General features: G+C 50.6%; 1 protein-coding gene across 1 annotated transcript in view; it reads left to right on the forward strand.

The window, feature by feature from the left end:
- LOC123757301 (uncharacterized) overlaps positions 1–17,409 on the forward strand; it is a 142,441-nt gene that overhangs the window by 47,288 nt on the left and 77,744 nt on the right. Inside the window, exon 7 of the mRNA XM_045740861.2 lies at positions 8,492–9,006. Within this exon, the coding sequence (XP_045596817.2) occupies positions 8,492–9,006 (515 nt within the window). The remainder of the gene's footprint in view (positions 1–8,491; positions 9,007–17,409) is intronic.

Raw genomic sequence — 17,409 nt, forward strand, 5'->3', positions numbered from 1 at the left:
ATGAGAGCTACGCTCATGGTGTCCCGTCTTCCCAGCACTCTTTGTCATATAACGCTTTGAAACTACTGACGGTCTTGGCCTCCACCTCCTCCTCACCTACCTTGTTCCAACCGTATACCACTCTGTTTGCGAAAGTGAATTTTCTTGTATTTCTTCGGCAACTGTGTTTAGCTAATTTAAATCTATGACCTCATGTTCTTAAAGTTCCAGGTCTCAGGAAATCTTCCCTATCGATTTTATCAATTCCTGTTACTATTTTGTATGTAGTGATCATATCACCTCTCTTTCTTCTGTCTTCTAGTTTTGGCATATTTAATGCCTTTAACCTCGTCTGAGGGTTTCGGAGTCCGGGCAGGGTTTAGTTGGCTTTGAGACTCGGGTGGTTACGGGGATGCCCCTTCCGGCGTGGCGATGGAACCATTGAAGTCTGGGCCTCTGGTCGAAGCTTCTGGGTCTGACCTGTGGGCCCCCTTCGTTCTGGCTTTTTCAACTCCTCCTGCCTTTTCTTTTGAGGCAGTGGGGCTTGGAGGAAGGCTCTGCCCCGGGCCCTCATGGTGGGGTCAACCCCTCCCCTGCCCTGGGGTTCCCGGGGGCAGGAGAGGGGTTGATTTGAGGGCCTTAGGCCCCATTGGACCCCGCTTGGGCTTTTGTACCCTTTGAGCAGGGGTTAGTGTTACAAGGCGCAGGGTTTTCTTTTTCCCGTCTTCGTACGAGTTGAATTTGGCATCTACCGCTCCCCAGGTTCGTTACCGTGATCCTGTGGGTTCATCGGTTCTATCCTTCCGGGGGTTTTCGGTCTCTCGCATCCCACTGCATGTGATGCAGGAGGCCATTGTGGCTTACCACCTGTGCGACCCGGATTATGCCACCATAATGGATCCGTCTTCTTTCATGTATGAATCTTCTTGTCCTTACTGGGTTCGTTATGAGGTTCTGGAGTCGGCCTCGTTTGCTGACTACACTTTTTTCTCATTGGAGGTGTGGCATTCATTTTGCCAGTCCTGCCCGCTTGAGTAGTGCGAAGCTCATACGAGGCTCAGTCAAGGTGTCCAGGCTTTTCCTGGGGGGCGACTTTGAGCACCTCAATGCATAGTTGTTTGCCCCCTGCCCTTCCTCAGGATGTTGGTGTGGTGCAGCTGCATGTGCAGGTTCCTTCCCTTTTGGCTGCTTTGGTCGCTGAGAACTTGCATGCTGGTAGCCTGTTGGCTTCGATCTTGCGTTTCTTTTCCCTTCTCGAGCTGTCTTCAGACTGGCTTGAGGAGAATGTGGAAGCACTTGGGGCCGCTCCTGGATCAGGTAAATTGGCTTCGGCAGTGAGTGCATCGGCTGCGCTTTTGAAGCTGTTTGTGCCGATCCTATGGGATGCAGTGTCGCTGTTGTTTGCTTCATGGTTTGCAGTATCGGCAGGCGGTGCTTGCTTCCTCTGTGGAATCTGTTTGGGCCCTGGCTCTTTAAGATTTCTTCCCCTCTTTGCCCTTTCCTGTTTGTAGAGTCTGCAGTTGTGCAGTATTTGCTGGCAGCCTCTTCTAGTTGCTGCCCTATGTCAGAATTGTTGGTTCTCAGGGAAGGGGTCTTTCCGGAAAGGTTATGCCAGGGCTTGGAGTTCCTTCCATCGCGGTAGGCCAGAAAGGCCAGTTTCAGAACCGTCTTCGTCTGGTCGCCCTGGTGCTCGCCCTTTGCAGAGGTCGTGTTCTCGTAAAGAGTGTTGGCCCTTTCGCAGTTCATCCCATTGATGGGGCAATGAGGGTGAGGCTAGCTTTGTTTGCTCATGCCTGGTCCCACGATTTGTGGGTCTTTCAGGTCATTTCGTTCGGCCTGCGGTGGCATTGGGTGGCCCCTCCTCCTTCGGGGGGTTCTGGGTTAGTGCGGCAGGCTTCTTCTCCTGCACTCTGTCGAGTCATCTCAGAATAGGTTCACTTGGGCATGGTCGAAATGACATCCATCCGGTGGGTTTCCCGCCTGTTTCAGGTTCCAAAACGGGACTGCACAAAACTCTGCTTCATTCAGGACTTGTCCCTGTCTGAACCCGTGAGTTTATTGCCCCTCCTTTCGAATGACTACTGTCCCAGGTCCGTCTTCTCTTGGAGCCGGGCGCTTGGATGGTGTCCCTGGACCTCAAGGACGCGTATTAGCACGTCCTGATTCATCCGGGGTTCAGGAACTGGCTTTGTTTTGTTGTGGGGCATCGGGGTTACTGCTTTCATTGCCTTCCGTTCGGCTTGAATCTGGCACTTGGTATTTTTACATGCCTTACCCGGGTCATGGTGGCTTGTCTGCGTCTCTTATGGGGTTCGGGTTCTGGCCTACCTCGATGACTGGCTGGTGTGGGCTTCCAGCCAGTCCTTGTGTCTGCTCGCCGGGTATTTGGTTCTTTTCCTGCTTGCCGGGTTTGAGGTCTTGGTGAATTGGAGGAAGTCCCATCTGGTTTCCTCTTAGGGTCGGTCTTGGCTGGGTCTTGTGTGGGACACTCGGGCCGCTTCCTTGTCTCTCCCTCTAGAGGCTCTGCTTCAGCTGCAGTCCCGCCTTTGCTTGTTTCTGGGGGGGTCACGTGGCGGTTGCTCGAGGGTTTGTGCTGGAGCCTGAACTTTGCCATGATGGTCTACCTGCTGGGTCAGGTTTGCCTTTGTCGGTTGTTCTGGTTCCTTCGGGGACGTCCCTTCTGCCCCCTCTAACGATCACTGGGTTCGGCCTCGTGGGGATTTGTGTCAGTTGTTGTGTTGCAGGCTTTCTCTTCGGGTTTTTCAGGGTTCACTGCCTTGGCACCTACCCTAACCCCTCGCTCGATGTGTTCATGGACTTGTCGTCTCTTAGCTGGGGATTTGTGACCAGTGCTCACCAGTCCGGCCAGGGGTGGTGGGGTCTGTCCTTCTGTCGGGCTCACAGGACAGTGTGGGAGTTCGCGGCGGTGTGGATGTTGCTTTGGAGGGTGAGTTGTCCTTCTGGCTTCTTGATGGCCATCCCAGCCTTGGTTTCAGGCACTGCTTGCGGTGTCCGAACAAGGGGCTCTTTCCCCAGCTCCACCTCTTTCAGCAGATTGGGCCAGACAGTTACGTAGCTGGTTCGCTCTCCTCAAGTCTTCGCATCTGGTCTTTCTGATACAGGTTTATCACCACTTGTATGGTGAGCAGGTGGCTTCATTGATGCTGTCCCACCTGCGTGTTTCGTCTCTGCTGTGGCAGTATGAACTTTTCTGGCGGTCCTTCCGTTATTTCTTGTCCCTTCGTAGGTTTACTTCTGTCTCTGATAGGGTTGTCTTATCCTTTCTTTCGTGATTGTTCCAGGACCGTCATTTTATGCCGAATACTGTCGCCTCATATCGTGCGGCACTGGTGGAACCGCTGCAGCTTGCGTTTGGTGTTGATGTTACTTCTGCGCCGTTCTGCAAGCTGTCTCGAGCATTGTTTCACCTCTGGCCTGCTCATGTGCCGCCTTGGCCATCCTGGTCGTTGGACAGGATGCTCTCTTTTCTCTCTTCTCCTTGGTTTGTTGTGACCCCTTCGGTTCAGGATTGTTTGGCGACAGCTTTTTCCTTGTTGGCATTGGCCTTTGGGAGTCGGGAAGCTTCATGCTCTGCTCTGGGGCAGGGCTTTCTGCTCTTATGGTCCTGGTGGTAGGTTTGTTCGTTTGCAGCTGTCTCCTTCTTTTCTGGCAAAGAAAGACTACTGCTTTCCGGAGGGGTTCTTGGATTGTTGATACTTGGTTGGTCAGACCTGGGGGGCATCATGTGTTGTGTCCAGTTGCGACTCCCCGCCGTTACCTGTGTGCCATGGCTTCGGTGGCCGGGGACGCGCTTTGGGTTGACCTGGTTTCCCTTCCCTGTTCCAGGGTTCAGGTCTCCCAGGTCATCTGCCAGCCTGCAGTCTATCACTGTGCCCTTGTCTCAGGGCGATACTCAACAGTTTTGCCTCCGTCATGCTGCCTGTTGGGTCAATGACACCCATGACCCAGAGTCTTGCGAGTCTTGCTCCTTGCTCATGCTCTAGATTATCCAGTCTTCTGATATTGATGTTCAGGTACAGGCGGCTTCCGCATTGCATGCTCGATATCGGTTGGTTGCTCACCCGGTTCCCTTGAGGCTGCCCCGCTTGGGTTATAGGAACCTGAACTTGGGGGCATTAGTTGCTTCGACTTTGGTTTCATCCACGCTCCCAAGTCCTTTCCCGGTTGATGTTGTTCGTCCTGCTTATCTCCTGGCTTCCAAACATCTGATGGTTTCGGAGTCGGGGCAGGGTTTAGATGGTAGTGAGACTTGGGCGGCTAAGGGGACTGTCCCATCCGAGTCGGCAACGGAGGCATTCGAGCCTGCTCCTCCTGCAGAGGTTTCAGGGTCTTCTCAGCCTTTCCCCTGGTTTCTGCCTTTTTTTATGGGAAGAGGGTGTAGAGGACGGTTCTGCCCCAGGTCCAGCCATGGAGGATCCTGGGGCTGGGGAGAAAATGACTTGGGGGGGGCTTGGGCCCCATTAGACCCCGCTTGGGTGTTAGCACCCTCATCTCAGGGCTTGTTATTGTAGGGGGAGGGGTTTTTGTACCCCCTCTTCCCTGTACAAGTATGATTTGGGTTCGGCTCCTCCCCAGGTTCAGTTCCAGGTTCTCCTGGGTTCTTCGGTTCCTTCCTTCTGAAGGTTTTCGGCCTCTCGAATCCCGCCTAGGGAGGTTCGGGAGACTATCGCGACTTACCTCCTGCGAGACCCAGATTATGCCTGGGTGGTGGATCTGATTTCTTTTGAGTTCGATTCAACCTTCCCCTATTGGGTGTGTTACGAAGTACCGGAGTCTTCCTGGTTAGCAGACTATCCTTTTTTTCATTTGGAGTGTGGCATGGTTATCGTTGGACCCACATGATTGACTGGCGGGAGACTTAACACTCTGGTACAGGTTTACCAGGGGTGGGGGGGGTGGGGGTGGGGGTGAGTTGGAGCACCTCAGTGAGTGCTTGTTCTCCCCTGTACTTCCTCGGAATGTTGGCATTATGCAGCTGCATGTGCAGGTTCCAGCCATTTCGGCTGCCTTGATGGCTGAGGATTTGTGTGCCCAGGGGCATTTGGCTTCATTCTTGCGTTTCTTTTCCCTTCTTGAGCTGTCCTCGGACTGGCTTGAGAAGGATTTGGAGGTTTTGGGTGCTGTATCTTCGTCCGGTGCACTTGCCTCGGCGGCTAGGGTGTTGGCTGCATCGTTGAAGTTGTTTGCGCTTATTCTTAAGGAGGCAGTGTCTCTGTTAAATGATTCTCGCCTCGTGTGCTGACAGGCTGTGCTTGCTTTCTCTTTGGAATCAGCTTGGGCTCTGGCTCTTGGGTTTTCATCTCTTTTTGTCCGTTGCTGTTTGCAGAGTCTGCTGTCACGCAGTTTGTGCAGGCAGCATCGTCTAGTTGTCGACCTATGTCGGACTTGTTGGTTCTCCAGGGTGGCCGTGGAGGGCATCCCCAGAAGGATTGTGCCAGGGGGTTCAGGGTTCCTCTAATCGTGGTAGGCCATGATACCAGTTTCAGAACCGGCGGCGGCTGGTCAGCATAGTGGTCGCTCTGTTCGTTGGCTGGATTCTCACAAGGGGTGTCAGCCCTTTCGCGGATCGCCCCATCGACGGAACATTCGGGGAAGGCTCGCGCTGTTTGCCCACGCCTTGTTCCACGATTCGTGGGCATTTCGGGTCATCTCTTCCGGCCTGTGTTGGCATTGGGAGGCTCCACCTCCTCCAGGAGATTTGGGGCTAGAGGGGCACGCCTCTTCCCCCTGCTCTCCGTCGGATCATCTTGGAGTGGGTATGCTGGGGCATGGTCGAAACGACCCCGTCCCTCAGGCTGGTTTCCCACAAGTTTCCAGTTCTGAAATGGGGATTTTGGTGGTCGAACAGGGTCCTGGCTGCATGCTACCTTGTTAACGTTCCTGGGCCCAGTTGGGCCTGTGTTGCCTTAGGTCGGCGGTTGCGGCCCGTGGCCTCGGCTTCGTCTTGAGGTGTGGACCACCGACCGCCTCCCGGGTAAGTGCCCTTGGTTTTCTTGGTAGTCTTTGGTGAGGTAGCTCCGGGGATCTGCAGGGGCTCCCCCCAGAAAACCAGTGTTGAATGTAATGAAACGCCATTTTCTGGGTGAGTCCCGGAGGCTCCGCGGCATCCCTCCCGCCCTCCGGTCGGCGGTTTTTCGCGGTTTTTGATGTCCAGCCTCAGAACTGGGGTGTGGATCGCCGGCTCGGGAGTCAGGGGTTCCCCCTTCACCCTCCCGGGGAGGGGGGGGAGCTGCGCAGACATGCGGCGCGGCTCGTGTGACGTCATGCTGGTTTGCTTGTTTTTCTTTTGGGGAGTTCTGTCCACTCGTTTGTCAATTTTTGTTGTTAACCAGAATAGGGGTTTGTTTTGGGGCGCTTACCTTTCTGGGTGCCTGTCCCGGTCGATGGCAGATATAGAATGCTCCAAATCACATGTGCATTCTATGGGCCATTGCTCCCCGTGCCTCTGTGAGGGGGGCCAGGTTCTGGCTCGTGGTCCCCGGTAGGCCTAGGACTCCACCCACATCGACTGATGCAAAATAGTTAGGGTATCCATATCAGCCATGGATAGCTCCGAGGAGCTGTTGGGGCTCCCCCAGAAAAGCAGTTATTTGCATCGTCGGAGGTGTCCGAGAATTTGCCAGAACCAGAGGGAACGCTAGGAAGCACCATGTACTTTTCTCATTAATAAAGCGAAAGTGTGTCAATCGAGACAAATTTTTGCTGAGTGGCACGCTCATTATTCGAAATGCTCGTAGATTGAGGCGCTCGTCACTCGAGGTTCCACTGTATTACCAAAGAAGGCAGCCAACGCAGGAAACTCGCCACCACGCGCTAGGTCGGCCTGTACGCGTATCAACAAACTCGCCTTACGAGGTAACCCTCGCCTTTCGAGGCTCATTTTCCGAGGAAATCCTGCTCGTATTCCGAAAAACTCATATACAGGGACACTCGCATTCCGAGGTACCACTGTATACCCTCAAAGAGTAGAATTTTCATAGACCATTGCTCCCTGTGGGTCTCTGAGGAAGCAAGGTTCTGGCTTGTGGTTCCCAGTAGGCAGTACACCATGTGACTGAAGCCCCAGACTAATATAGCATACTGTATATCAGTCCGATAACTTCAGGGAGCTTCCGGGGTTTGCCCAGAAAGTGGCGTTTCATTACATTCAACGCTGGGTTTTTAATTGTAACTCTGAGCACAATTTCATAGTTTTTCTTGTTCTTTTGATGTCATTGTGCCTGAAGTTACTCTCGGTGCTTTATGTAATGCATTTCTGGTTATGTTGCTATTGTTGAGATGTGTATATGAATGCCGCATTAACCAACTTGTTAGATGTAAGTAAATTAAAAACGTTTTTATATTATGTCGCATTAATTGATGAGGCACATTGACTCAAGGTTTACTCTATTGTTGGGTCCAGTGAAACATGATGTTTCCAAATTATCCATTTTATTATACAAACTTTACAAGTAAATGTACCTTTGTATCTTTTAAACACTTTGGCGTACCCAGCGCACCACCCCTCAACTATGCGATTTGGGTCCCAGCATTTCACAGGAGCGCGCGTTAATTCTGAAAAGTGCATACTCTCTCAAACTTTGTCACCTCAGTTCTTATCCTACAAGATTAAATTTGGTATCATTGTGTTCGCAATAGAATTCTCTACAGCACTAAATGCATATAAACTCCAAAAGCCCGGCTAATTACCCACAGCAAACAGAGAAAGTGCGAATGAGTTACCCAGAAGCGCGCAAAAGTGATAAAATGTGTTCACTCTGGTCACCTCAATTTTCGTCCTAGGTCTTTCATTTTGGTATCAATGGGTTCGCAATAGAATTCTCTAGAGGAATATTAGCATATAAAATAAAAAACCTGGTCACGCTCAACCTGCCGACGAGTTGACGACGGGCCACGCGTTAACCGCGAGTGAGCGCCCAGATGCCTTCCAGTTACACTCCCAATTCCTGCCCACAAATGTTTAGTATTTAGTATTTTAGTATATTTAGTATTATAGTTTAGTATTTTTTGTGTAGTAGCTGTACATCACATAAGCATTGTAGATAGCCATTTGCACAAAATAGATGGTCATTTTCTTCGTCCATTTGTGAGTTTTCCTTATGAAGTGATAATATTTGATCATTTGGTCAAAGTGATCAACACCTTTCATGTTTGTATTGTAGTCACAGATTGCATTCGGCTTGTTGACAGTTACCAAACAGTCCCCAAAAAATCGGATAAAAACCTGATTTTTGGCGATTATTTTAGTGGACGACGCAGCATTGTGTCATGCCCGTGATTATCGACAGTAAACGGATGACACAGCATTGCGTCATGCCCGTGATTATCGACAGTAAACGGATGACACAGCATTGCGTCATGCCCGGGCGAAAGTGTTAAGTCAGATCATAAGTTTTGATAAATCATTAATTTATTAAAAATAATATGCTCTATAACATTTAGTCAAGAGTTTGTATAGTGTATATTGTAAATCTGTTCAATTAAATTTCAGATGATGGAGGAAGCCGCACAGCATCTGATTGGTCGTCATAATTATATTAGTTTATACAAGAGAGATGCCAGTAAAGGAATAAACTGTCTCTTTAGGGTGATCTATTCTGTGGATATTTGTCCCACGTGCTGTGATCTTCGTGCAACAGATGATAGCAAGCCTCTGTGTGATCCAGTTGAGTACATACGAATACACACACAAACGGAAAGTGAAAATGAAATGGAAAGTGAATCGGATACTGATACCAAAGAAAATTTTAGCCAAGATGACGGTAAACTAGTAGGGACAAGACAACATTCTGCTCGTGATAAACCATCCTCTGCCGCAACAAAGAGACATGGATGTAAAAGAGCCTTAAGCAACGATGGTTATGATGTGTGTGTCATTACCATTAAAGGCCAAGACTTTTTGTGGGATGAAATACGAAAAATTGTAGCTGCACTGTTTAGCATCGGAGAAGGAAAGGGCAGACCAGGAAGTATATTGGAGTTATTGGACGTTAAAAATAGTCTTAGGTAAGTAATGTAGTATTTTGAGCCAACTTCTGTAATATACTGTACTGTACAGTGGAGCCTCGAATAACGAGTTTAGTCCATTCAGGCACTGAGCTCGTTATGTGGAAAACTCGTCTTTAGAAACGAATTTCCCCATTTAAAATAATGGAAATAAAATTATTCCATTCCACCCCCCAAAAACATCAATACCTGTATGACTTTTTATATTGTAAATATAATACTGCACATGTAATTATAAATGTTTTGTTTTACTGTTTTTAGTTGTACATGTGCTTTACCTTATGAAGTCTTTGCTGGCTTGAGGGAGACGATGAGGAGGTGGGAAGGAGGAGAGGGGTTATGGTGTGAAGGGCTGAAGGTGGAGGTGAAGAACCCACCTCTGAGTCAGGCGGGCTCTCTCTTGGGAATTTCACCCCACTGGGACCAGGTTGCGGTTCACTATCGCTTGCTCGTCTTTTCTCTACTTTTGCAAAGAACGTATCTATCAAACATTCACAACACTTCTCTGATCTCACTGCAAGAGGCAGCAGCATCCTCTCTTATCTCCTCCTCCCCTGATGAGAGCTCTTGTACCTCCTCTTGACTCGGCTCCTTCTGAAGTTCAGGAGGTCCTCAGTGGTCAGTTCATCACTGTGCTCCTCCACTAACTCCTGCACATCAGCAGCATCCAACTCCAGACCCAAAGTTTGCCCCAGAGCAACAATATCCTCTTCAAAATGGTGCAAATTTTTTATGAGGACCTGCCATACTCCCTGGCTTGATCAGTCACACAGACACCACGCTCGTGCTTTGCTATAATTTCCTTCTTCAAATCCACAGTAATTGTCTTTCTTCCTCTTGACAACACTATCTTTAACAAGCAGCTTCTTTGGCGACATCATGCGTTACAAATTGTAGTCACAAGATCACAAAAAAAAAAAAAATAAATAAAAAATAAATGCAGAAGGATGCTTGTCGTGCGCGATACAACAACAACACTGGTGTCGGAGGCGTCCAAGATTTTGCGAGAACACTTGGAAGCACGTGGCTTACTCGTTAATAGAGCGAAAGCTCGTCAGTCGAGACAAATTTTTGGCGAGTGGCTCGCTCGTTACTCGAAATGTTTGTAGATAGAGCCGCTCGTTATTCGAGGTTTCACTGTATATAAATATTTAAAATGAGGATATTTGTTAGAAGGTGAAAGTTAGTTATAGCTTTCAGACAGGATTTCAACAAATAAGGAAACAATTTCATTGTTATTACATTTATTCCTATCTAGTTACTGATTTAGCCAATAATAAGACCATGGCATACATTACTTTTCCAGCCTTAATACCTGTTGAGGCATTTATCCCACTGTAACACCAGTATCCAAGCATGGTAGGGTTATGGTAAGCCTCTTGAAGCCAATACGTAACGGGCTCTTTGACCATTCATTCACCGCTGCCAACATTGTCCTGCAATCATTCAAGTCATTACACCATGATCAGATCTCCATGAGCAAAGGGCAAGAAACTGACAAATTTATAACCAGATAATGAGGGATCGACAGACAATATGATGGCAAGACTTATTTTCATGGCAAGGATATCAAGCTGGGGATCCTCATCATTTGGTGATAAATTTGTCAGTATTGTTCCCATTGCTCGCTGAGATCAGATAATGCTATACAATTCTGATCATATTTATACTGGTGTAGTAATTTAAAAATTATTTGAGAATTAGTTCAGATTTGGTGTGATTTAGTGATCAGCGATGAAGTAGAGGAAAAGCAGTACAAGTGAAACCTCACTGCTGTGAACTACATGGGACCATGCCTAATTTGTTGCTGCCAGAGATGCTGTCAGGAGAACAGAGCCCTCTCGAGCACCACTTTCCGCTCCTTTCCAGCCTGACAAATACCTTTCAAATATGACCCTTTGTTTCCTGCCCATCAAATGCCCTTGTTGTCAATCGAGTGCCTTTCCTATTGTTCCAGCTTGTTTCTCCATCTTGTGTGTTAGTGTTATGTGAGGAACATTTTTATGGGGGGGGGGGAGCCCCTTCGGCTCCCCAGAGCTATCCAGGCTGATATTACAATATTAGACTTTGGCATCACTCATGTGCATGAAGTTCTTTAGGCCTACTGGGGACCACAAGTCAGAACCTGGCCCCTTCAGAGAGGCACGAGGAGCAATGGCCTATAGAAACCTCCCATGTGGTATGAAACATTCTATGTCTGCCATCAACTGGGTCAGGCACCCAGGAAAGTAAGGGCACCAAAACAAACCCCCTATTCTGGTTAAGAAATTGCTACTAAAAGTTGAACTAGTGGACAGAACTCCCCAACCAAAAACGAGCAAAGGAGCATGACGTCACCACGTCGTTGTCTGTGCAGCGTCCCCCTCCCTAGGAGGGGGAAGGGGGAGCCCCAGACCCCACATGCCGGCTACACAAAATCTCAGTTCCACAAGATCCTTGGGTTCTGCCTCTGATTGGTCGTTTGCTGGTCGGCAATCAGCCGCTTTTTGTGTGTTGGGGTGTTTCTTGCACCCATGCTCACCTTAGGGTAAGAGGTAGTTTGCACAGGTAGGGGCACAGGGTACTGTGCAGCTAGTTGTCATAGCAGTCCGCTCTGTTCCGTCTGGGTACATAGTCCTTATGTGGGGTTTTATTTTTGTTTTTGTTTTCTCTACCTGGTGGGGGTGGTCTGCCTTTGGTTGGTTGCCCCCTGTATGTGTATAGTTTGTGCTTCTGGTGGTATTCCCTGCTAGGCCCCTGTGAGTGGACACGTCTCGGAAGTTAAGCTACCCACGGGACGTGGGGTAGCCCAGGCAGTACCCTACCTGGGCTTCCCTGAGCATGAGTTCCACCTCAGGACCCTGGGAATTCCCACTGGGATGCGTGGGTCTGATGGATGTGACCCCTGAGTCCCCCTCTCGCTTTGTGCGAGTTTGAGGGTTGCTCTGTCCCCTTGTCTCAGGGTGACTTTCATTGTGACTTTCCTCTGGGGGGAGCCCCGTCGGTTCCCCAGAGCTATCCAGGCTGATATGCTAATGTCATACTTTGGCATCAGTCATGTGTGTGGAATTCCCAGTCCCCTCCCCAGCCCCGGAATCCTTTGCATCTGGACCCGGGGCCGAGTCATCAACCAAAGCATTGGCTTCAGAAAAAAAGGCCGGTGCAGCTGTAAAAGACGGATGGAAGGGGGACCCCACTGGTCAGAACCAGAGGCTTCGGCAGGGATAGCAGACTCGAATGCTTCCGTCGCCACACCGGAAGGGGCAGCCCCCGAGACTGCCCGAGTCTCAAAACCATCTAAATCCTACTCCGACCTGGAAACCCTCAGATGTTTCTGAGCCGTAAGCAGGGATGGCTCATCACCATCTTCCATACGCCATCAAGAGCCCTCCATAAAGATAAGAGTAACTTTGATACTGTATTGTAGTTAGAAAAAAACATTGTATTCAGTATAAAATGTATTTTTATGTTAATATTTTGGAGGGTGGGGAACGGATTAATTCAAATCCCTTTATTTCTTATGGGAAAAATCGCTTTGACTTCCGATATTTCGACTTACGATCCGTCTCTGGGAAGGGACTAGCATCGTAAGTCGAGGCCCCATTGTATGTGTATGTGTGTATGTATACTTTTTCTTCCGGAAGGGGCTCTGTTCCCTTCTCTGTTGACGCGGCGCTGGGGGAGCAGCTTGCTCTGCTGACTCTCGCGTGGTCCCACAGTTAGTGGGCGCTTTTCGTTGTCTTCTGGCCTCTGGTGGCGGCGGTGGACGGCTTCTCTCTCTTTCGGGGCTTCAGGGCTGGCGGGGTGGGCTTCTTCCCCTGCGCTTCGTCATGTCATCTTCGTGGGTGCATCGGACATGGTCGATCTGCCCCATCCTTCTGGGGTTCCTGTCTGCTCTATGCAGACATGGGCCTGTCGAATCTGCAGTTCTTCTGGACTTCTTCAGTCTGCGCCCTGGATTCTATGCCCTCATCGGAGGACTGTTGTCTCCTGTCCAGCTTCTGTTGGGGCTGGGTGCCTGGATGATGGCCCTGGACCTCCAGGTCAATTCTTGGCACGTTCCTCTCCAGTTTTCTGGGACTGGCACAGTTGGTGGTGGGGCTTCAGGCTTACCAATTTTTTTCCTTCCCTATTTTGTAATTGGCGCTTGGTGTATTTACGCATCTTTACCGGGTCTTGGTGCCCTGTCTGAGTCTGCTTGGGATTGGGTGTCTGGCCTACCTTGACGACTGGCTGGTGTGGGTTCCCAGTCGGTCCGTTTGTCTCCTCACCAGGGGTGTAGTTCTTTCCTGATTGCCGGGTTTGGTTTCCTGGTGATCCAGAGGCCATTCAATTTGTTTCCGTCCCGGGTTTGGACCTGGCTGGGTCTTGTTTAGGGCTCTTGGGCCGCTCCTTGTCTTTTCCTCCAGAAGTGTTGCTGCGGCTGTGGTCCCACCTTCGGCTGTTCATGAGGGTGTCCCGGGTTGCTCGGCGGTTCCTCGAGCAGTTGTGCGAGAGTCTGAACTTTGACGTGCTGGTCTGCCCACGGGGTCGAGTTTGGCTTCGGCGTCTGTTTGGTTCCTTCGGAGACTCCCCTTCCACCTCTCTTGCAATCGTTGTGTTCATTCCTCCGGGGATCTTGTGTTGGTGCTGCGTCACCAGCTTCCTCTTTGGGGTTTTTGGGGTTTTGTGCCTTGGCACCTCCCCGAGCCTTCGCGCGATGTGTTCACAGACGGGTCATCTCTCGGCTGGGGCTTTGTGACCAGTGCTCACCAGGTTGACCGGGGATGGGAGGGTCTGTCCGTCCATTGGCTACCAGCACGGTTTGAAAGTTCGTGGCTGTCTGGTTTGCGCTTCGGAGGGTTTGGGTCACTCGGTGCTCTACCATTCAGCTCCATTCGGACTGTTCTCTAGCGGTTCTTTGCCAGAACCACAGGGTTTCTCTTAGGTGTTTGACCTTTGGAGTTGGTCCCTTAGAATGGCTCGTTTGCTGGATTCTCGGGGTTTGGCTAACCGTGAGGTTCATGTCCGTCTTGTGTCCTGCGTCCTGGTGGACAGCTGTCTCGGTTCATTCCTCTGTTCACAGATTAGCCAGTCGTCACCGACTCGTTTCGTTGGCTCTGCCGGACGTATGAACTCCTGGCCATGGACGTCTTCAAGTCTGCGTGGTCTAGGCGTCGCCCATTCTATGTGGCGCCCTTACCTGCCTGTGATGCGTTCACGGTGGGTGCCTCTCGGCAGGACTGGTCGAGTTGAAGGTACCTTTTCCTCTTCTCCCGGTCCAGCTGTTGTTTCGGGTTTTGGCTCGGTTGGAGCGCATTCCCACGATAGTCCTCCTTATGGTCCCTTGGTGGCTGGCCCAGCTTTATTTTCAGACGCTGCTTGATAGGTGTGCGAACCTGGAGCGTTTTCCCGTGGCTCCGCCTCTTTCGGCAGGTTGGACCGGTCCTGTACATGACTGGTTCGGCCTTCTCCTCGGCTCTTCGCGTTTGGTATTTTGACGCGGGTATCACCACCCCTGTGGCGATTAGGTAGCTTTGTTGATGGTGTCCGACCTGCGAGCTTCGTCTCGGCGACAGTATGACATTCCTGGTGTTTCTATGCATTTTTTTCTTGCTCTTCGTAGGTTGTCTTCTCTTTCGTATCAGGTTGTCTTGTCCTTTCTTGGGTTTTCAGGACTACAGTTTTTTATGTTTCTTACTGTCACCTCGTTTTGTGCGGCGCTGGCGGAGCTGCTCCGGCTTGCGTTCGGGGTGAACGTCACATCTGCCCCGTTTCATACGCTTTCTCGTGTTTTGTTTCACCTCCGGCCTGCTCATGCGTCACCTGAGCCGTCCTGGTCCTTGATCAGGGTGCCTTCTTATCTTCTCCTCAGTTTGTGGTAACCCCTTCGGTTCAGGTTTCTGCTCTTTGGTACTGGTGGTAGGTTTGTATGTTTGCAGCCTTTCTCCGTCCTTCTGGCGACGGTCGAGATGGCTGCTTTCTGGAGGGGTTCTTGGGTTATTGATGCTTGATTGGTTCGGCCAAGGGTGCGTCCTGTATTGTCCGGTTGCACTTTTTTGCCGTTACCTGCGTACTGTGTCTTGGGATGCGCGTTGGGTTGATCCGGTTCCCCTCTTTCCCCGTTTCAGGGCTCGGGTCTCCCAGGTCGTCCGCAGAGTTTTTCAGTCTTCCTGCCTGCGGTCTGTCCTTGCGCCCGTGCTGTTCGGACGTTTGCAGCTTTTGCTGCTGTGTTGGTGACGTCTAGGGCTCTTTTCGGGCGCAGGGATTTGAGGGTCGCACAGGTTCTTGGCTGCCTATGCTTTATGCGCGTCTGCTCCTGTGCGTTCTTCTTGCCTTGGGTTGCAGGTTGCAGTCTGTTGTCTCGGCTTCGCGTTGCGGAGTTTGTGGCAGCCGCCTCCCAGGTCAGCCCTTTCTTTTCCTTCTCTTTGGGTATGAAGCTCCAGGGAGCTGTAGGGGTTCCCCACAGAAAATGGCGTTGAATGTAATGAAACGCCATTTTCTGGGTGAGCCCCAGAGGCTTCCTGGCAACCCTCCCTCCCACCGGTTAGCGTTTTTTTCCCGTTGGTTGAAGCTTAGCTTCCGAACTGATGCTAGGCAGCCGGCGCGGTAGGTCCGAGGCTCCCCCCTCCCCCTCTCGGGGTGTGGAGGGCTGCTCCCCGCGGCAGTAAAGTGTGATTTTGCTTGTTTGCTTGTTTCCTTGGGATTGTAGGGAGTTTCTACCTCTCTGTTCAGTTTTTTGTTTTAGTTTTTTATCATGTGGGGTTTGTTTTGTTATGCCTACCTTTCTGGGTTCAAACCCTGGTCGATGGCAGATAAGGAAAACCCCAACCATAAGGGTTTTTTCCAGGGCCATTGCTCCCTGAAACTTCTATGAAGGGGCCAGGTTCTGGCGTTGGTCCCTGGTAGGTCTGAACTCCTTAGCTAATGTCCCGGTGTAATATAACATACATTAGCCCGATAAGCTCCAGGGAGCCTCCGGGGCTCACCCAGAAAATGGCGTTTCATTACATTCAATGCTGGTTTTTTGGCTGCTGTTCCTGTGCTTTGGGCTGTTTCTTCTCTTATGAGAATCACTCGGGATACAAACTGTTGGGCTAATTTTCTTTAGTGTCCTGCGCATGCGCTGTGGGAGTTTGTTTAGGTTCAGGAGGTGTGCACCAATGCTGGGGTTCAACATCCATTTTCTCTCAAGTACTTTGCCTCTTGCTCTTCTCATTCTCCAGTCCGTGCCCCGTTGCTTTTGGGGATGTTCTGGAGTGCCGCTATGGGGAGGACGCCGGGTTATCCCTGCATTTTGGGTGGGGAGCGCCTTCTTTGCCTCTCCCCTCCTCATCTGCATGAGCGGCTCTGGCCTGCTTCCGCTGGTGGTGCTCCTGGTTTTCTTAGCTGAGGGTGCACGATATTCTAGCCGCCTCTAGCGGCACTGGCCTTGTGACATTGTCATGACCCTTCCGTGCCGATGTTCTGCAGGTGAGAGTATGCAGTCTGGCATCTCCTTCATCCAGGTGCTGGTTCGTTTTTGGGGAAATGAATGGGAGTACATGCGTACATGAGAATATGGAAACATACAAACAGGAGTGCCTGCAGCAGGCCTGTTGGCCCATACGTGGCAGCTCTTGTTCCTCACCTGATTCGGACATCAGACCACAGGTAACTGCAGGAGGCCTCTTGACCCATACGAGGCGGTTTCTGACTGTGCCAATCCAGTCCCTCTTCTATGCATGTCCACCCATGCGGGCTTGGGGAGTAGAAGAACTCCCAGAACCCAATCCAGCAGGTATCTCGCTTGCGTTCGGGGCCCCACCTCCACCGTGTTCCAAGGTGCATAGGTGGAGGTGCCTGCTATGTGGTACATGTTCCTGTGTCGAGGGTGTTATGTGGTGACATTTTGCTGCGGTTTTGATACTGCAGTTGTGTGTTGGGGTATGCTTGTGGTGTTTTGTTCGGCCCTTCCGTGCTTCTTCCTAGGGCCTTCCTTGTTTGGGTTCTTTGTTCCCATGATTTTCTGGGTCCCTCATTCCTTGCCGGTCTTGCTGTGCCTGGCTTAGCTTTTCCATGTACATTGGATTCTCTGTACTCCCCTAGTTGTCCTCACCTAGTTGTGCTTGCTGGGGTTAAGCTTTGGCTCTTAGTCTCGCCTGTCATTCGACTTCTGTACAGGTTCTTGCACCTTCTAGGCTCTCTTCTCTGCACTTGATTCTGGGTGTGGGGTTGGCCTCCACCACATCCCTTCCTCATGCATTCCTATTGTCTCCTACTCTGACACTGGTATGCTTCTTCTTTCTTTTTTTACAGCTCTTTGGGCGTTCAGTTCAACATGTTTCCCCCGTTACGTGTCCCATGTGTTCCTTTGCTTCTATTTCTCTACCCTGTCACTTCCTCTGAGGATTTTGCTTGTGGTGGTCATGGCCCCTCTGGATCTTCAGTCTCCCGATGTCGTGT

The sequence above is a fragment of the Procambarus clarkii genome, chromosome 13, assembly GCF_040958095.1.
Source record: "Procambarus clarkii isolate CNS0578487 chromosome 13, FALCON_Pclarkii_2.0, whole genome shotgun sequence".
NCBI classification, from domain to species: Eukaryota; Metazoa; Arthropoda; class Malacostraca; order Decapoda; family Cambaridae; genus Procambarus; species Procambarus clarkii.